The following is a 20,173-nucleotide window of genomic DNA, read 5'->3' on the forward strand; positions in this document are numbered from 1 at the left end:
ATGACCCAATTCGCATGTGGCCCACAACATAGTGTGAGCTCATTCCTAGTGAGATATAATCATGGATTATGCTATTCATAATCTGTAAAAGCTATCATTAACAAACAATTGACCATATCTAGCTTCTTGACACGTCTCAACAGTAAATTTCTAATGCTTCATATGTGTTTGGTTTTGTCTCAACAAAAATAAAGTTTTTTTTATTTTTTTGGACACCAACACACAAAAATCTTCTAAAAGCACTAAAAATATTTATATCAAAAAATAATTTAAAAAACACTTTGAAAAGCATGTTATAACACAAAAACAAACACTATAATCTGCTTCTACTTGTTTGCCTATTGAGTACTATGTTAATCATCTCCCCTCGTTATTAACAAACCAATAAAAAATTAAAATACATGAATCGTCATGAAAAATAAAAAGAAGTTTTTTCCTATGCAATTTATAAGGAGCAAAAGATTATAACCAGCAACTCTACTGCGTTTATAGAGTGAAGGGGTACTATAACCAGGAAAAATTATAGAAAACACTAAAATGCGTGGGAGAATAACTATGGACATTTGCGCAGTGGAGTCTGTCAAATGGACTTAATAGTTTTAAGAAAATTATTTTGGTCCTCAAACTTCATTTTTTGAGCTTTTGCATTGTTTCATGACAAAATTAAAAGAGAATTAATTCAAATTTGTTGACAAAAAACAAGATTGAAAGGAGGACCAATGTGGAAAGAGTGTTGAAAACGAACAGGGGGTTCAAAGTTCTTGCAAAAAGCTCAGTTGATTCCTCTAACTTTACAGGTTATACCCATCTAGTTCCTCAATTGTTTTGCAATCTAGTTTTGGTGTAAAGATTTTTTTTAAAGAGAAGAGAGAGATTGTCAGATTCTGACATTGAGAGACAGTCATCGCTCATGCCACTTTTGATCATCGAAATAGTTGTTCTCGGTGTCCACAGTTTTCCTGCAATGAAATGAGTTTCCTAGTTATTATTTAGAGCCTCAATGTTACCTGAAAACTAGAACTAAGTTGAGGAAGACAAATTAACCAGGTTTGATCTCAGGTTTTTGCACGACTTCAGAATTGATTTCTAAGTGTTCTAAAGGTGTTGAGAATGCATTTTTGGGAACTTAAAAATTAGGTTTTTCAAGCAAAAAAATCAATTGCCCTAATTTTCTAGCCACCAGCAATCTGGGTTAACAGATGACATGTTGTTTGCTCTTTTTTTTTTAAAAAAAAATAGGTTGTTCGCCCCTTTAAAAGAAAAAAATAAAGGCACACGGGCCTGGGCTCTTCCTTTCGAAGGCTCAATCGCGTTAACCCACAGGCTTGCATGCATGAGTTATTTTTTTTATTTTTTTTTTCAATTTTTATTTAGGTTAAAAATAAATTTAAGAAGAAAAAAATTATTGAACCCGATTGAGTCTATGACCTGGATCGCATGTTTGACTGGTGAAGCCAAACTGCCAGGCTATTTTTTTTCTTTTTTGTTGTCTTATGCATTTTTTCCCACAATTTAAAATAAAACTTCACCTTTTGTAATCGATAATACATTTTTTTTAACTTAAAACTAAATAAAATACAATTTCACTTTTTGTTATCAATGATCTATTTTAGCTATCTCAGCCCACATGCCTAGTTTTTTTTTCTTTTAAAAAATATTTCATATAAAAAAAATCTAAAATGCTTTATTGTCGTTTAATTCAATGGAAATAATATTTACGATAAGAAATATATTGATTTTGGTGACGTGTATGAACTGTGTCATAAGTTTGGTTAGTTGACTCGAATTTACTTGAGTTGTTGTTTTTTAATTTAGTGTTGCATTTTACCAATTTTGTCATTCAATATTAAGTTAACTAGAGACTAAGCTTCTTGATTTGTTTTTTGCAAGATTATTCTTGCGGGTTTCACAGGCCAACTCAAGTTGACTCAGGTAAATCCAATATGTTTATATCTCAATATTAGATAAAGTCATTGTCTAGTTTGTAGTTGATTTTGAATTCATTGTTTAAATCCATTTTTTAGGAAACATGTTATTGACTCCTAAACTGTTTTTATGTTCAAAATCATTTTTGCTCTAACCCGTGACGTAGTGTGGGCCAATTCTATAATCATTTGATTAAATGAAGGATTTATTCTACGATACGAAGCTATTAGACACAACTGGATACATGACCCGTGTTGCGATATCAAATATCTTGATCTACATCTATATTTTTATTTTGTAGTGTAGTCTTTAGTTATTGTTAATAACTTTTTTACATTTTAGTGGCATGGATAATCATTTGATTAAATAAAAAATTTATTTAAAGAAATAAAGTTATTAAACACAGCTAGATAAATGACCATTTTTGTGAGATCAAATATCTTGATTTACATCTATCTCTTAATTTTTTTTAATTAGATGTATGCACAAGCTTTTTAATTTTTTATTAAGAATTTTTTAATGAAAAAAAAATGCATTGAAAAAGTCTACACATTTATTTTTTCTAAACAATAAAATTATTCAACGGCAGCATATCACATTATAACAAAAGCTAAATGGTATGAAGTTTTCACTGTTCACCCTTATATTATTCACCAAAACACAAAACACTATGGATTGGAGTAGTGTGATGAAGTGGTTGTCCTTGCAAAAAAAACTTGTTAGGCTGCAATTGAGGGTGAGATTGTCTTTTCTATGTGATACATTTAGCATTGAAAGGATGGTTTGGAACAATTCAGATTTTTAGGGGTCTGGCGCTGAGGAATAGCATGGTTGACAGACACCTGATACTAGAGTCAAACATGTCAGCCAGATCCTAGGCGCAAGGGCCATACCTACGTGCCTGGATAGCAGAACCGCACGTTAAAATATTATTAATATTGAAGAAAAATTATAAATTTGATTTGAAGGGATTAAAAACTATAAGAACTTGGGTTAGATGAGTTTATTATTATTATTAATAAATTTTAAAAAATATTATTATTATCAAAGAAAAACTATAAATTTTATTTGAAGCGATTAAAAACTATAAAACTTGGGTCAGAAAAATTTAATATTATTATTGATATTATAAAAATTATTAAATTTGAAATAAATATTATTACTATCGAAAAAAATATAGATTTGATTTGAAGGGTAAAATCAATTATTATTATTACTACTTTCGTTATTAACTTGGGTCTGACATCCCCTTCCAAACACAAGTAACTTGAGGCTGGAAAGGGGTGAACCCAAGTTGCTTAGGTTGATAGGGGCGTCGGTTCCAAGTTTTTTAGGTGTTGCAGCTCTGCCTAGCTCAAGACTCTTGAATCTGAATCTGACATTGCAATCAGACCCAATACTTTCTTGAATCTAGTGTTATAGATAAATTTAACACTTTTAAATCTTAATTTGTTATTCATATTTTTTATATAAAAAAATTAAATTACGACGTAATGCGAGTCCCTGAATAGAGTTGGCCACCAGCCTAGTGTTAAATAGTTAGTGTGGGCCAAACCACGTCATTGCTTGAACTTGAAGGCTTGTATGTATTAATTAGGCTCACAGTCAAGGTTGTCAAAAACGCTTTTTTGACACGACACGGAACATACACTATAAACTCGAATCGTAAACTCGAATCGTAAAATCGTAAAATCGCAAGTAAAAAATTTTAACTAAAAATCGTAAAATCTCAAGTAAATTTTTTTAACTAAAATCGTAAAATCGCAAGTAAAATATTTTAACTAAATTGCAAGATCAGTCAAGTAGTAAATAATAATATAACACCATTAAAATAAAAATGAAATAAACAATACAAATATCCAAATACCTTAAAATACATAATTCAAATAAAAATTCATACATGTCCATAGACTTTCATTAACTAAAAGTTAACAAACCTAAAACAAATAAATAATCTGTTGATATGTCATGTAAACTAAACACACCCTCGTTGACTTTATCTTCCTCATTATTCCAAAAACCTTCATCAAAATCATTACCATCAATTCTTCACGACTGCACATATAAAGTAAACATAGAAATATGAACTTGCCTAGAGGCAGAGTTTAAGCAAGCAAAACATAAAGGTGCACAATATTTGGACTTACCAGAACAGAAGCAAACCAATTAATAGTAAAAGATAAACACAAAATACCCAGATACTTTACTTAAGATGTAGATTAAGTCAAGAATCAATTCTCTAATCTTAAAATAATTTTTGTCTGTTATCCATTGCTAACAATGTAATTATAATATTGTTTCACAGGCTTATGTAATTTTTTTTTATTCTCAATAGCACAACTAAAAATAAACTGGAAATCAAAATTTATATGTTACTATGTAAGAATATAAACATGCATTTTGATGAAAAAAATATGAAGGGATATATATTTGTGAGTGGAGTACAGTTCGAGCAAACTGCAAAGAACTCATTGAGAAGCTCAGCAAGCAAAAGGAGAGTCGAATCATTATGCGTGTTTTCAGAACAAGGGATGAATAAACACAGAGGATGAAGACATAATTAAAAATAGAGGAACCAACCAAACAAAAACAGAGAGAGCAGAGACAAAAAAAAAAAAAAGACCAAGGAGAACGAAGAAACCTAGAAGAACGAAGGGATGATCGAGACAGTCAAAAATCAAATATGCAGGCTACAGAGAGAGTTATGCAATTTTCCCCCGTTTCATTGTCCATAAATCACAACATCTAGATTCTAGATTATTAACATGCTGCAGGAACCCAACACTAAAACTTTCACCAGAATCACCACCATTATTCACATACCAGACGAGACAGAAAAAACAAAGCTTGGGAATAAATTCTTACCTTCGTCTCGCCAAGAACGCTCCGGATCTCGATAGCAAGCAAAACCAGCTGAGAGAGTGGAGACTGGAGACAGCGCTGCTGGTGAGTGGACTCAGTGGAGAGCGGAACCGAATCAACCGATTTCTTAATCTTAATCTGATGGAGAGTGGAGAGTGGAGAGTGGAGAGTGGAAAGGGTAAAGGGGAAAGTGAAAGGGGAAGGGATGAAGGGTGGACTGTGGAGTGTCGGGTCACGGGTGGGGAGTGGGGAGTGGGCACTGGGAATTGGGAGAAGGGAGTGATGAGTCAGCATAGGCACAACAATCAACAATTCAGCATGACAAGTGACAAACTCTTTTAAATTTCAATTTCACGTGAAATCGTGAAATCGATACGCTTTTAACGTTTTTTACGGGTTGACCCGATTTTATGCGAGTTTGACCGGGTTTGACCGATTTTACTGGTTTTCGAGTTTTAAACCCGATTTTACACGTTTTATGTTTTTTAACTCGTAAAATCGTCGATTTTACGAGTGAAAACTCGTTTTTAACAACCATGCTCACAGTCCTCCAGTAGGGCTTGTTTGGGAGTGCGGTTACGGTTGCTTTTCAAAATATTTTTTTATGCTGAAATGCATCAAAATGATATTTTTTTATTTTTAAAAAATTATTTTTAAAATTAGCGTATTAAAACGATTCAAAATATAAAAAAATAATTTTTAACAAAAAAAATTAATCTTTTTTAAAATATGAATTAGCTCGTGTTTCCAAACACTCTTTACATCATATGTGATATTGCGCCTACATATGCTCTATTGGTGATTTTTTTTCCACCAAAAAACCACGATAGACATTGCTGATATTTTAAATTACCAATTTGGTGTTTTTACCGTGAATGAATGCACCGTGCAGCTTCTTGCAATTTTTTTAGGCAAATTTGAGGTTTTAAAAACACTATCAAATTCTTTTTTATTATATGGAAACTATGAATGCCAACAAAAATTATTTTAGTAGTTAAAAATAAAAACCATGAATATCAAGAAAAATCATTTCTGTAGTTAAAAATGGTGTTAATGGTGATTTTGTTTTTATCATAGGAATCCGGCACTCATTTTTATCTTTTTTGTCTAGCTAGGAACTAAAAATAATTTAAAAAAACTTTTATATCAAAAGTGAAATTTGAAAATCTAATGGGATTTAAATCTAATAAATATTGTTATTTTTAAAGATTGAGAATCTAAGTATATTTTTTGTAAAATCTCTTGTATACAATCAATGATTGACACCGTTTTCATTTCACAATTTTCTTCTAATTTTATCATTGTCTAAGAAATTAAAAGTAATTGGGTTTAAATCAGGATCAAATCATTCAAAAAAGGATTTTGAGGACTAAATTGAATTATTAGAATATAAAAAGTAAATACACAGTATTTTTTGAGTATACGAAAAGTGTCAATCTATAATAATTCATCCACACCTTTTACCTTTTAGTATTCTATAATAATAATAGTATGGTGAAAGTCGGATAGACCCTCTTCGATTCTTTATTTCCACACACACACACACACACATATTCCTCCATTTTTCATACTTCTGTCTTTGTAGGCCTTATAAAACAAGAGTACGGAGTGATGGTTTGAATTCAAAAGAGTGAGATGTTGGCATATTTGAAATTCAAAAGAGTGAGATGTTGGCATATTTGAGAGTCGCTGTTAGTGTTTTTTAAAGTGTTTTTCATGCTGAAATATATTAAAATGATATTTTTTTATTTTTTAAAAATTATTTTTAAGATCAGCGCATCAAAATGATTCAAAATATACAAAATAAAATTTTAGCAAAAAATTAAATAAAAATTGAACTTTTTTAAAACACGGAATGACCCGTGTTTTCAAACACTCTCTAACAACTTATGCTGTTTTACTGTTTATCTAGATATAGGATATTGTCAATTAGAAGTGTGATAACAAAATTATTCTTGTTAAATTTTTTTTGCTAAGCATTAAGTGGAGGTGTGATTGTTTTTTTCTTCTCTTTTTATAAAATATATTTAGCATTTAAAAAATGATTAAAAACAAAATGATTAATTCAGATTTTACTGGAACATGATATGACTGTTACTCCAAGCACCAGTGCATGACATGATTGCCATACCTCAAGTGTCTGGATCAGATAAAATAACGAGACTCTTAAGTTTAGCTTTGCAAAATAGTTTGAACCAAATTTAATATTCGTTGATGTTAGAGCCAGATTCAACTTTACAGATAAACTAAAATTCTTCGATCTAACTTTACAGATAAACCCAATATTTTTAAATCTTTATTACCTAGCAGGTGAACGGTGTCATCCTTTGAAGCGGTGGCAAGCACCGGACCAGCCCAGTACACTCAGCTTTAGCATCTAAAGCCATGTCAACGCACTTCAGATGAGATGACATCTGTCCATAATTAAGTGAACCTGCCCCAGTTCCAGACTTCACTTGAAAAACCTTTCCCGTTTACTTTTTGTTTTAAAAATATTTTAAAACAAATTTAAAATTTTTCATTATATAGAAGCTATTCTCATTTTTCTTTATATACATAATTATACATCACATGAGAGATGAGACTTAATGTAGTTATAAATAAGTTTTTTAAATCACTTGAGACTTATATAATATCTTATTGACATTTTATTTTCTGATATTTAAACTGGATAATATTTTTTATTTAAAATTTAAATTTTTTTGCTGTAGAATAAATTTTATTGATTTTTTTTTTATAACTAAACATGAGAACATTAGAAAAATATTTTATGGGAAATCACTTTTTATTTTATTTTTATAAGATAATTATGAATACCCCTCATATTATCTGATTCTGACGTGCATTTTTAGACCACCTGGAGATTTATTGACAAATAAGACCATGCCTGACAGAGAAGGCTAGAAAAAGTCAATCTACGCTTATAAGGTCACATTTTTATAATTAATTATTAATTTCCTTACATAGAATTGGGCACAGCTAATAAGAGTGGAGAAGCTAAATGGATAGTTAAAAATAAAAAATTAATATTTTAATATTTTTTTATTTGTTTTTTATACTTTAATGAAAAAATCAAATAAAAAGCTAAAATGTCTTTTCTTTCCCACAAAAGTTATTCTTACATATCTCTCAAAAGAACCAAAACTAACAAATTGGGCCAACAAAAAAATAAACCAATTAAATCTAGCCATATGGAAAAAAAATAACATTAAAATCATTAAAAAAAAACATTTATTTATTTTATTTTAATAGAATTGGTTTTTCAAATAGTTTTTTTCTAATGGAAGTAAAAAAAGCTATATTTATATTATTTAAAATATTATTTTATTATTTTACCTCTTTAAAATAGCATCTTCCATTCAAGATGCTCTAACTGAACTGGAACAAGGTCCAAAACCGAACACAAAAAGGACCGCTTCTTCTACCTCTGGTCAAATAAACAGGCAATACACAGACACACACACAAGAAATTAAGAAAATGGAGTTTTCAGAGTTAAGAGAAGCAATAGAGAAGGTGGGATTAGTAGACGCTCATGCTCACAACATTGTAGCTCTCGATTCTTCATTTTCTTTCATCAATGCCTTCACTGAAGCCACTGGCACCGCTGCCTTGTCCTTTGCCCCTCACTCCCTCTCCTTCAAGGTACCCTCCTCACACGGAAAAAAATAACACGTATATCTTCACGTATTTCTTTCTTTATGCAATCATAATGATAATAATTATGGGTTTATTTTGTTTTTTGGCAGAGAAATGTGAGGGAGATTGCGGAGTTGTATGGATGTGAGAATTCATTGAAAGGTGTTGAAGAATATCGCAGATCGTCAGGGTTGGAATCTAGTAGCTTGAAATGCTTTGAAGCTGCGAGGATATCTGCTATATTGATTGACGATGGACTGAAATTGGATGAGAAGCTTGGTATTGAGTGGCACAGGAGTTTGGCTCCTTTTGTTGGTCGAATTTTGAGAATTGAAACCTTAGCTGAGGAAATTCTTGATAGTGTGAGATACTCTTATATTTTGCACTAAATTAATGTTATCAGCATTTAAGCCAGTCTGTGATATTAATTCTTTGTAGCTTTCATGGGTTGTTGGGGTCATACCTTTTTGTTTTAATGGTGGTTGTGTATTATGAAGCAGGCATTAATATCTAGGCCAATGAGGCATTAATATATAAACCTTGACTTAAATTTTGATCAAGAGGTAGAAATTAATAATGACCCTTGAATGGTTTCTTAATTTTTTTTTTCTGATCTCTGATTATTATTTTCTTTTCTTAAAATCACTCACCTATTTTTTTTTTTTGATGGAATGATATTATTTTATTTGTTAAAAATTCAGAATTTTTATATGCAGTCATCAGTGTCTCTATGGCCCTTTTAATTTTAGGGTCTTATGAGGCTGTTCTTTTTATTCTGTGTTTTTACAGGAGATACCAGATGGCTGGACACTGGACAAGTTCACTGAAGCTTTTGTTAGAAAATTGAAATCATATCCTTTTAGTTAGCTGTGGGCATTTTTTGTGCATATGCTATTTTATGTTTTAATGGTTATAAGTAGAGCTGTCCTTTTTTTCTGTTAGTTTCTTACAATCTATTACAGTTGCTGATAAGATAGTTGGTTTGAAAAGCATAGCTGCATACCGCAGTGGTCTAGAAATTAATACAAATGTTGCTAGAAAAGATGCTGAGAAAGGCCTCACTGAAGTTTTACGTGGTGAGTGTGAAATGTGGATTTTTCTGTTCTACCATTATTGCATTTAATAATTGATCCATTCTTCTTTGCAGATGGGAACCCTACTCGCATAGCAAACAAAAGCTTTATCGACTATATTTTCACGCTGAGTCTAGAGGTTTCTCTAAGCTTTGACTTGCCGATGCAGATACACACCGGGTAAAAAAGATTTTTGGCTTTGTTAAACTAGTTGCACTTGTGCTCTGATTATTTCTGGGAATTATGGAAAAGGAACTGGAAACCTAGACTTCAGTCCAAAGCTGACTGTTGTTTATATATTTATTTATTTTTTGAGATCAGTGATGAATTGACAAAGGTGGGACATGAACTTGAGACCTCACTCTCTTGCTTGGCAAGAGTACCATTGAGCTGAAAACCCAATATGTGAAGCTTAATAGTTTTAATTTTGAAGTTAATGTTAAGGACCTCATTCATTCAAGTATTGCCATGTAAATTCTAATGGCCGTAACTAAATAGTTTAAAGGAAACTGTTAGTTTCTGTGGGTGGGGTGGATGGATTCAGCTTGATCCACATGCAATCATTATTTTCGTTTCCCTATTTATAGCTAAGACAAGGAATTGATAATCTAAATGCTCCTACATTTTTTTTTAATTATTAAATAACTGTTCTTTCTCAAATTTAGTTTTGGAGACAAAGATTTGGATTTACGGTTGTCCAATCCTCTTCATCTTCGAATGCTTCTTGACGATGAGAGATTTTCCAAGTGTCGAGTTGTTCTCTTACATGCATCATACCCATTTTCAAAGGAAGCATCATACCTTGCCTCTGTTTATCCCCAGGTGAAATCATTAGTTTCCAATGAATTCTTTTTACTTTCTATACATGTAATTACGATGCTTGCCCACAAATTCTTGTGAAAATGATCCAATGTCTTTACTTTCAGGTGTACCTTGACTTTGGATTGGCTGTTCCTAAACTCAGTGTCCATGGCATGATATCTTCTGTCAATGAACTTTTGGAATTAGCCCCAATAAAGAAGGTGACAACAGTCCCTATTGAGAAAATACAGAATAAATGGATTCTGTACATAGTGATTAGTTTACACATTTCAGAACTCTATCTTCAATGAGTTTTATTTGTTCTTTTCCAATGATGCTCATGAAGTTTGTCTATACTAATGATGTTTGATGTCAATGTCAACGAACCTGCAGGTTATGTTCAGCACAGATGGCTATGCATTTCCTGAAACTTACTACTTAGGTTTGTTTATTTTCTTGTGAATGGATATTATATCCAGTCTTGATAATAATGCATGTTTTGCCTGAACTTTCATTGATCTAAAGTCTGTAGTTTATTTTGTAAGTGTTCTGCACATGACTATAAAGTAGATGCACTGTTCCTTTTGTGTCTTATTGTATGTGATGATGTTGGACTGTGGCCTAATTTCTTAGGATTAACATACTTTATCAATTTTTGTGTCCTTTATGTAAGAAAATAGCTAATTTACTGTCCAAAATGTATCTATCTATGGTTACATAAGATACAAGTTTTATACTAGACTCCTGTGGCAACCATGTCAGAATATATTTTCTTTATATTTCATATCATTGGATGTTTCTCAATCTCTACAAGACTAGTATTTCATATATTGTCACTTCATTATGGTGGAGGTGACAGCTAGGAATATTTCAAAAAATTGCACATGGTTAGGGATTTGTTCTTGTTTAACTTAGGATCAATCTTCCTTCAAGAAAAGTAAGGAAAATACTTGATCCCAAGCAAAGGCTTCTGTTGTCCTTGGAACATTTCTGCATGCTGATATGCTCCCTTGTTAGTGGAGTAATCAGTCATTGATGCGTACATACATCACTACCAAATTAGTTTGTAGGAAAATGAGCATCTGGAAGCATCGATGGGGTACCTGTATTTTTTGGTTTTGTAAATTAGGAAGTTTGAAAGACCATGCTTTTTTCCTTCTAATAAACTTATGGAGTTGCCATATTTCTTGGAAGCTTTATAAAGATTATCATTTAAAACTATTGCTCATGCCTTTTCAGGTGCAAAGAAAGCACGCGAATGTTTATTTTCTGTTCTACGTGATGCATGCATTGATGGTGATCTCACATTAGCTGAAGCTATTGAAGCAGCTAAAGACATTTTTGCTCTAAATGCTATTAAATTTTACAAGATTAATGTGGATGCAAATGCTTTTAGTTCAAAGGATACTGTTTCTGTCAACCCTGTGAAGATTGAGAGTAGAGCTCTAGAAAATAGCAGTTCACTTGTTCGTGTCATGTGGGTTGACACCTCTGGACAGCACCGATGTCGTGTAAGTTTTATTTTTAAATTTGGATTTTTGATAGTGCTTTCCCGTAGCTTGGTTCTGCCTTTGTCATGATTCCATGAGAGATTTTTTAAGGAAGCATAGAAAAGAATTATAAACTTCCTTTGGTGTGTGACATATGGGAAAACTTGAAAGCATTCTAGACCTCACTATCAGTCTTCTAGCATAGTTAGTTTTATAGTTTTAATTTCCATTTGTCTTTTCAGGCTGTTCCAGTAAAGCGCTTCAGTGACATTGTTAGGAAGAATGGTGTCGGCTTGACTCATGCATCTATGGGGATGAGTTCAGCTGCTGATTCTCCATCAGATGAGACTGGTCTTACTGGAGTAGGTGAGATCAGACTAATACCTGATGTAACAACCAGAAAGAAAATTCCATGGTACTATTTCTACATCTGAGATTGTCACTGGTGTTTTATTTTATGCTGTCATGTATTTCCATGCACTTTCTGTTTTTAAAATTTTCATTTGCAACTAAAACATGTCAATATGCCTGTGAAAGATTAGTGCTCAAGGACCTAGTACAGACCAGATCAGGCATCTGACTGAAGATTGCCAGAGAGAACAATTTATGCTCTAGTTCCACTTTTTTATTCTCATTATCAGATCCCTAGGCAAAGGCACTCCACTTGGATATTGCATGTTCTTGATCACCAGATACTTGTGCCTGACTTTTATCAACTCAGGCCACAAAAAAATATAAGGTTATCCTTAGAGGAGAAGTTAATTTGCTATTTCTTAAAATAAAAGAGCTTTTGATTAGAAAGAAAAGAGGTGCATTATCAATTTGGCGAGGAGGACATCCTCCAATAAAGAAAAGGAACAAAAAATCAAGACAAGAGTTCTAAAATTGAATATCAGATGGGGAAACAACTCTAAAAGCCCTCAAAAAGCTGCACCATAGGGATGCAAGGTGCTATCCTACATCCTATCTCACAAAAGGACCGCAGAAATTAAAACTAATATGATGTCATCCTGAATGAACAGCATTGGCAGCTGTCCTCTTCGTATCCTAGAACTGCTATGGTGGTTGTCTCACTTCTCCATTTCATTCGAAAAACCACCTTATATCCCTACAATAGACAATATTAAGTTCCTAAAAAAAATTACAAGTACTGGGCGACCACTTATTTATCTTGAGTCACTGATTTAGCTAAAAGTCACATTTGTTTGGCAGAAAATAAAAATGTTGCAGATTGCTCATTCAACAGCATAACCAATTTGCAAGGAGAAGATGGTGTAGAAATACTTTTTACAAATGTTCTTAGGTTATAAAAAGTTCACATATAATTTAAAAATCTCAGTTTGTGTTCCCTTAGTGTCTATTGAGGGGATTTGAAAATGCTTATAATTGCTCTCTATTTGTACTAATACTGTTTCTTCCACTATAGGATGGAACGGCAGGAAATGGTTTTGGCTGACATGCATCTTAGACCTGGTGAACCTTGGGAATATTGCCCAAGAGAGGCCTTACGAAGGGTTTTAAAAGTTTTAAAGGATGAGTTCGACTTGGTATGTCCGGCATTTATATCTTTGATACTTATAAATGGGAAGTACTTTATTTTATATTTTCATATTAGATATCTGTCATCTGATTTTCTAGTGCCTATATTCAGGTAATGGATGCAGGTTTTGAAAATGAGTTTGTGCTCTTGAAGAGTGTATCATGGTATATGACCTTTTGTCCTTTAAGCATCAAATTGGCTGTGACATTTGTGGTTAAATTGAAGCAGAAAATCTTTTTCAGGGAAGGGAAAGAAGAATGGGTGCCCATTGACTCAGCTCCCTACTGCTCTACAGCATCATTTGATTTAGTTTCCCCCATACTTGATGAAATAGTTGGTGCTCTTCATTCCTTGGATATTACAGTGGAGCAGGTATTGTAGACAACTCAAACGTTGTTAACAGATTCAAATTTTAGAAGCATTTTCAATAAACCAGAAGTATGCCAACTATATCTTGCCATTATTGGTAGTTAGACATGTCTGACCTTTTCATGTTTAAGTGTTGATACAAAATGCCTTAACCGCTGCTCTCGACTAAAAGACTGTTTACAGAAAGGAAAAATCAGGGCTCACCATAGGAATTCAAATCACACCATAAAGTGCTTGCCAATGACTTAGTTGAATGATACTAAAATCAATGTGGAATTAAGGTTGAATAAGACTTGTTTTAGAAGTAATAGGTTAGGAATAGGCTGTGAACAGTAGCTTTTTATCCGAATATTGAAGCAAGCAAAAAAGAAAACTTGTGAAAAATAGAAGAACAGGAGAAGGAGAAAAACTCTAGGCTCCAAGCCTTCAAAATAAATCTAGAAACTCAGTTGTATTCCTTAATTTGACACAAATGAAAATAAGACATTGAATCAAACAGACTATTAAAACACTGATTATAAAAAAAAAATGCATATGAATTTAAAAACCACCTAAGACAAAGCAGTTCAAACTGTTGTTTCCAGCACATTCTATTTCTATAGACCAGTCTTCAATGATTTCCCCACCAAAACAGCTCACAGACTCATAGTGCTTTAGTTATGCAGTTTCACTACTAAAAAATTGGGAAATGATTTACTGAAGCTTATACATTTCTGTTATCGTATAAAAGCTTTCTCAATTATGCATTCCAATAGACTGAGAAGAAGAACAGGTTTGGTTTTCCGTAGAAAAATATTGAATAATGTAGTCTTTAATTTTCATCGAAAGTCCTTTTCTCTCTTCTTGTCCTTTTGCCCCCCCTCCCTCTCATTTTGGTATGTTCTTACAGTTACATGCAGAATCTGGGAAAGGTCAGTTTGAATTGGCCATGGGACACACGACCTGCCCACTCTCTGCTGACAACTTAATATATACCCGTGAAGTTATTAGGGCTATTGCAAGGAAACATGGATTATTGGCAACTTTTGTTCCAAAGTAGGTTCACTATTTTCTTTTTATATGGTAGATATTTGTTTTCTTGTTCATAGTATGAGACTGGAAAAAATACTTTTTCTGCTATTGGAGTTTTGAATATAAGAAGATGCTCGCTGAATGACAAGTATTGATTTGAAAATAATAACTTCATTTTAATATAGGCATCATCAATATGCTTTACCTATTTCGCTTGAATAATTGTTTCATTTTGTTTTTATTGAAGTCAAAGTATCACCATACCTTGTGCAAAACTATCGTCTATGATTTAATACAATCTTCTTAGTTTGGATGCTCCGACAATGGACATTATAAGTTTACTTGGCTATATTTTTTAAGCACTGTTCATGTCTGGTTCTGAATTTTATAGAACCTAATATTCTGCTCTGCTTAATCTTAATCTAAAGACATTTGCTTTTTCTCTAGGCTTGCATTAGATGACATTGGTTCTGGATCCCATGTGCACATTAGTTTGTTGAGAAATGGAGAAAATGTTTTTATGGCATCTGGTGGATCTTCCAAGCATGGGATTTCAAGCATTGGAGAGGAGTTTATGGCCGGGGTTTTGCATCATCTTCCTTCGATTTTGGCCTTCACAGCGCCAATTCCAAATAGGTTGTCTTTTTTATATTTTATGTTGGTTCTTTGTGATTCCTAATCTTCTAATTGATGTGTTTTCTCATTCTCGTTATGGATAAATGACGTGAGGGGTTTTCTTGCTAAAACTTAAGCTTATAGTCTCCTCTAACGTATTTCCTAACATAGGAATACTGCATTTTTAGTTTGCCAATCAAATTTCAGTTTTAGGTCTTATATTCGAGTAAGATTCCAAAGGACTTTAACTGAAAAACAGCCAAGTGCACGTGCACCTTTCCATCTTGGATGCACAACTTGTGGGAATCTTAACTTTCTCAATGCTACTCTAAATAGGTTGTTACTCAATATTACTTGCTGGAAATTTTCTCCTTGTACACTATATTTATATCCCATCCAATTGTCGGTGTCTGTAGTTATGATCGAATACAACCAAACACATGGAGTGGAGCATACCAGTGTTGGGGAAAAGAAAACAGGGAAGCTCCATTAAGAACTGCTTGCCCACCTGGTATCATAGATGGTTTGGTGAGCAACTTTGAAATTAAATCTTTCGATGCATGTGCAAATCCATACTTGGGCTTGGCTGCTATAGGGGCTGCTGGCATAGATGGCCTTAGAAAGCATCTTCGTCTGCCTGAACCTATTGGTAAGTTTATTTCATCTTTGATAATTCCAGACATGAAGGAAGCTTTTATGGAATTGCTTCATTTGTATTTTTCGTTTTGAGCTTAATTGACACGAGTTATTCACATTGCATCTAGCTAGTGAATTTTTAAATTCAGTGGTACTTTTTTTTAGTCAAAAGGTTGGTTTTAATTCCATAAATGTGAACAACGTCGTAGAAAGTGGTTTTCTTGTGGAACACTGATACCTAGTGTGGCAGTAGACTGACAAGCTTTTGTCAGTGTTCCACACACCAATGAATTTCCACTTCCTTAGTGGTTAGCACTTGAGCAAGTTTCTTAGAACTCAAGATCTGTATTTTTATTCACTTCCCCTGTGGTGCTTTAACAAAGGCTTTCTGCGCAAGCAAACTTTTTATCACCAGTAATGTGCTGTACAATCTAGCTTGATATAAAATTCCGCAACTGCTTTTTTTTTTTTTGGCATAAGGATTTTTCTGCACTACTTTAACCATTATTTTTTGGTCATTTCTTCGACCTTCTAACATTTTTGTTTATCCATATTGCTATTGGTCACTCCGTATACTCATTTTTCTTTTTTACTGCAAATTTTATTCTTTCTTTACCATATGGAAAAACTGAAAAGTTGTATATTAATTGCTAAATTAAAGGCCTGGGTGAACTCCTAAATCTGCATATGTGTTTCTTTCTCTACACATTATCTCAAACATTGACTTGAGCTCTGTTCTTACATCCCTGTGTAGCTGATTTTGCATAGTGATATTCCTTTGCCTCTGCTCCTGTTCTTGAAGAAAATTGCACTGGCATCTAATGTATTCATTCTTGACATTGAAACAGATAAAAACCCTTCTCTCTGTGCAAACCTTCCTAGATTGCCTCAATCACTTCCTGAATCTCTAGAAGCTCTTAAGAAAGACAGTGTGTTGGAGGATCTTATTGGGGAAAAGCTTTTGGTTGCTATAAAAGGAGTTCGCAAGGTATGTCTACGAAGATCATTTCGAATGATGATGCTGAACCTACTCACTAAGAATCTGAATAAAATATTAGAATTTCTTATTTCTCAAGCTCAATTTGGCATGGAAATCCGGGAATCCTACTTTATCAGCTAAGTCTTAAATGGGGGTTCATGCCCTTGATCCATCTTGGGCTAATTCTTACAGCTGCACTAGTTTTTCCCATAATTGAGTTGTCCAGGAAGTGCATGCTTAAATGAAGCCTTCAGTTTTGGTTTGCTTGTAACAGTTTCGACCAAACGTTGGTGATACTGTCATAAATATTGGATTTATCAGCTAGAATAATGGTATGTAAGAGCAGTAGACCATTACAGGTCCTGTTTTGGTTTAACAAATAGTAACATGCAAGGACATAAAATCAGTGAGGATCTGCTATGGTATAGATGGACGATGTTGGGTTTACTTGTTAAACTAAGGACATCGAGGCGGGATTTCAGTTGCCTTGGGTGTCTAAAAAACTCTTTTATTTCAAATTTGTTTTAACAATTATGTAGAAATGGTCCTAGAAGTTGCTTTGAAACAAAATAAGTGCTGGCTTGCACCTAGTGATCGAGAAAGCTGTTCACAATAATGCTTTGGACCCTCCAAGCTGCACGGTGCAATAAAGGAGAGGCTGCTCTGATATCTTCTTAAATTCCTGCATGATGCAAGTTCTCATGGTTTTATGTGAATTCTTTGCAGGCGGAGATTGACTATTACTCCCAGAATAAGGAAGCATACAAGCAATTGATACACCGTTATTAGGCAGGCCATTCTTCGCAGATTGGAGGGAAAATAATGGTTTAGCAAACCCATGCAGAATTTTCTATTCTATTTGTTTGAATTCGCACCAAAATCTATATGGGACATGAATGAAGACGATGATTAAACTAGTTTTTATATTTAAATAAAATAAATTTCTACTGCAGTAAGTTTAAATAGTATTAATAATATGAGAGCACACATCTTATTAAAATCTCATGAAAATTAATGTTATGATGTAAATCGTTTAGTATTTTTCTTCGAGTTTGTTTTGATTACTGGCATTTGTTCATGTTAGTATTTAAGAAAAGTTGAGATGAGAAAAACTTGTAAGAAAGAATGGGAGCACAGTAGGAGTTTATCATTTCAAAAGTGTTTTTTTTATATAAAAAAAAATTTATTTTTTTGTTTTTATATTATTTTAATATATAATGTTAAAAATAAATTTAAAAAAATAAAAAATATATCATTTCATTATATTTTTAAATAAAAAAATATTTTGAAACAGAATCACTATTTAAATATCAAAATATAAAAATGGCAGAAGATCATCGATATCAATATTTACATTTTAATATTAGGAAAGTGCAATGTTTTCTCCGTCACAACAAGTTTTGTAGGAATTCTTTTAAAAGAGGTCGTACGGTGCCCAAAAAGAAATCCAACTGTTGATGCTAGGCCCAAGCGACCTACACTTCACTCTATTCGAGTCAAGCCCAAACAGTATGCCCTCCATGTCGTTCAGGCCAGCCCAGATGCCTTGCCTTCAAAGCCCAAACAGGCAGAAAAATAAACAAAATGTGCCCTCCCAATATAATGAACATTTTACAGTCAACATAGATTCAATGGCCGGAGTAGGAGCAAGGAGATCCAAGGGTGGAAGAAAGAGAGAGGAATAGGGGGAACAAAAATCAAAGCAGGAGAGAGAAAACAAAAAAAGAAGGAAAAGAAAAATAAAATAAAAAAGAGAATAGAACATTGAATACATGGTATACCTCCAATAACAATAATTTTAGAGTCAGAAATATCTTAAAGTAAAAAATTTATAGATATCATGAAAAGCTAATTTTAAAATTATTGGTGAGTTACATTTGTTGTTAATAAGTGAACACTATAAATCAATGATAATCATAAATATTTTCATTAATAACAAGCATGACACAATAACTAATTACTCAATTTTTAAAAAAATATTTTTTTTTCATGAAGTAATTTCAAATAATTGAAGCATATTAATACACAATCATCAGGTAAGGAGAGCAATGACAGGTTTAAAGATAGACAGTACAGTATCATATCTCGACTGGCTTACCAATTATCATTACGGTACCATTTTTTTCAATTAATTGTAATTTCTTTCCGGTATGTTCCCTTGAATGGAACCTACTCTCTCATCATTAGCAAACGAGTACCATGAGCCAGTGACAACTATCAATATTTTTATTTATAACAAATATGACACAACAATCAATAACTAAACTTTTTTAAAAAATATTTTTCTTCTTCGTGAGTTAAATTCAAGTGACTGAGCATATAAACACACACCAGGTAATATTGTGGACTTCATGCACGCACTAGAATAGTTTACACATTTTCTCTTCACACACAAACTCTCTCCTCGCCCATTCTCTTTTATAATACACATTTCTTTTTTCTTTTTCGGTTGAAGGATGAGACAGAAAATCAAAACGTGTGCCCAACAAAACGGGCCATTCGGCCAGACACACGAGTGTTCAACTGGAGTGCAAGAAAGTGAGGGAAGATATCCGAGTTATGACTGCTAAATGTGTAAATGTTTGCAGGCTATGGACATACACGTCTGACTTCATACTAACAGAATCAATAGAATTTAGCGTCCAGGGTAGATTTATTGATACTAACGGCCATTGTCGTGATGCTGACTGCAGAAGAGAGTAACGGTCCAATTGGCATCGGTTGTGATTACAGGACAATAAGCAAGACTTTATATTGCCTTTGCTTTCCACGAAGTTTGCTCATCCCTTTTCTTTGTATTCTTCAATCTCTCCATGAATTCCACTTTTTTTATCCTCCTTTTCCCATTATCATCACTACATCATCGATACTTCTAGTGTATTACTATTTCGCTTCTCCTTCCACCAATTTTCGTGGAGTTGCAGCTGCCTCTGAATTCTTAACCACATATAAGCTAGACTTGGTACAGTGCTGTCCTGAGCAAACGCCTCCTTTTCAGTGCAGATACGTGACGGGAGACATCGAGAGATTCAGAACTATAAATTGAGCGATGGATGACAGAACATAACGAATAGTATGCTCTCCACATTTCTGACACCATCTCACTCCAAAACATGGGTCTAACAAACTCAAATGAATATACCTTCCAGAATTTAAGATGAGATGTGATGTGATGAATCACTTTGCAGTCGATGTGGAAATCCAGACAGTTCCTAAACCACAAATCACAATGCC

The 20,173-nt window shown here is 33.1% G+C and overlaps 1 protein-coding gene and 1 long non-coding RNA gene across 2 annotated transcripts; one reads left to right on the forward strand and one right to left on the reverse strand.

The window, feature by feature from the left end:
- Nucleotides 1-3,729: 3,729 nt before the first annotated feature.
- Nucleotides 3,730-5,092, reverse strand: LOC127905459 (uncharacterized). The gene is made up of 2 exons (XR_008059443.1): nucleotides 4,792-5,092; nucleotides 3,730-3,981 (listed from the first exon to the last, which is right to left on the reverse strand). It is a non-coding gene; the product is annotated as an uncharacterized LOC127905459 (long non-coding RNA).
- A 3,054-nt stretch (nucleotides 5,093-8,146) lies between these two features.
- Nucleotides 8,147-17,891, forward strand: LOC7484684 (protein fluG). Its single transcript, XM_052453784.1, has 18 exons — nucleotides 8,147-8,431; nucleotides 8,536-8,787; nucleotides 9,215-9,275; nucleotides 9,385-9,501; nucleotides 9,573-9,678; nucleotides 10,164-10,320; nucleotides 10,425-10,520; nucleotides 10,693-10,741; nucleotides 11,539-11,810; nucleotides 12,032-12,204; nucleotides 13,216-13,336; nucleotides 13,441-13,493; nucleotides 13,572-13,701; nucleotides 14,588-14,733; nucleotides 15,157-15,345; nucleotides 15,741-15,973; nucleotides 16,809-16,948; nucleotides 17,666-17,891. Exons 1-18 carry the CDS (start codon nucleotides 8,267-8,269, stop codon nucleotides 17,726-17,728), a joined length of 2,523 nt encoding a protein of 840 aa, XP_052309744.1. The 5' UTR covers nucleotides 8,147-8,266; the 3' UTR covers nucleotides 17,729-17,891.
- The last annotated feature ends 2,282 nt before the right edge of the window (nucleotides 17,892-20,173 follow it).

This window comes from Populus trichocarpa, chromosome 6, assembly GCF_000002775.5.
Source record: "Populus trichocarpa isolate Nisqually-1 chromosome 6, P.trichocarpa_v4.1, whole genome shotgun sequence".
Lineage (NCBI taxonomy): Eukaryota > Viridiplantae > Streptophyta > Magnoliopsida > Malpighiales > Salicaceae > Populus > Populus trichocarpa.

Excerpts from the sequence above, each read along its gene's own strand:
- LOC7484684 (XM_052453784.1), top strand. The coding sequence starts at position 8,267 with ATGGAGTTTTCAGAGTTAAGAGAAGCAATAGAGAAGGTGGGATTAGTA. Across the intron at positions 9,276-9,384 it reads TTTTGTTAGAAAATTGAAAT|CAGTTGCTGATAAGATAGTT; the intron begins CATATCCTTTTA and ends TACAATCTATTA. Across the intron at positions 9,679-10,163 it reads CCGATGCAGATACACACCGG|TTTTGGAGACAAAGATTTGG; the intron begins GTAAAAAAGATT and ends TCTCAAATTTAG.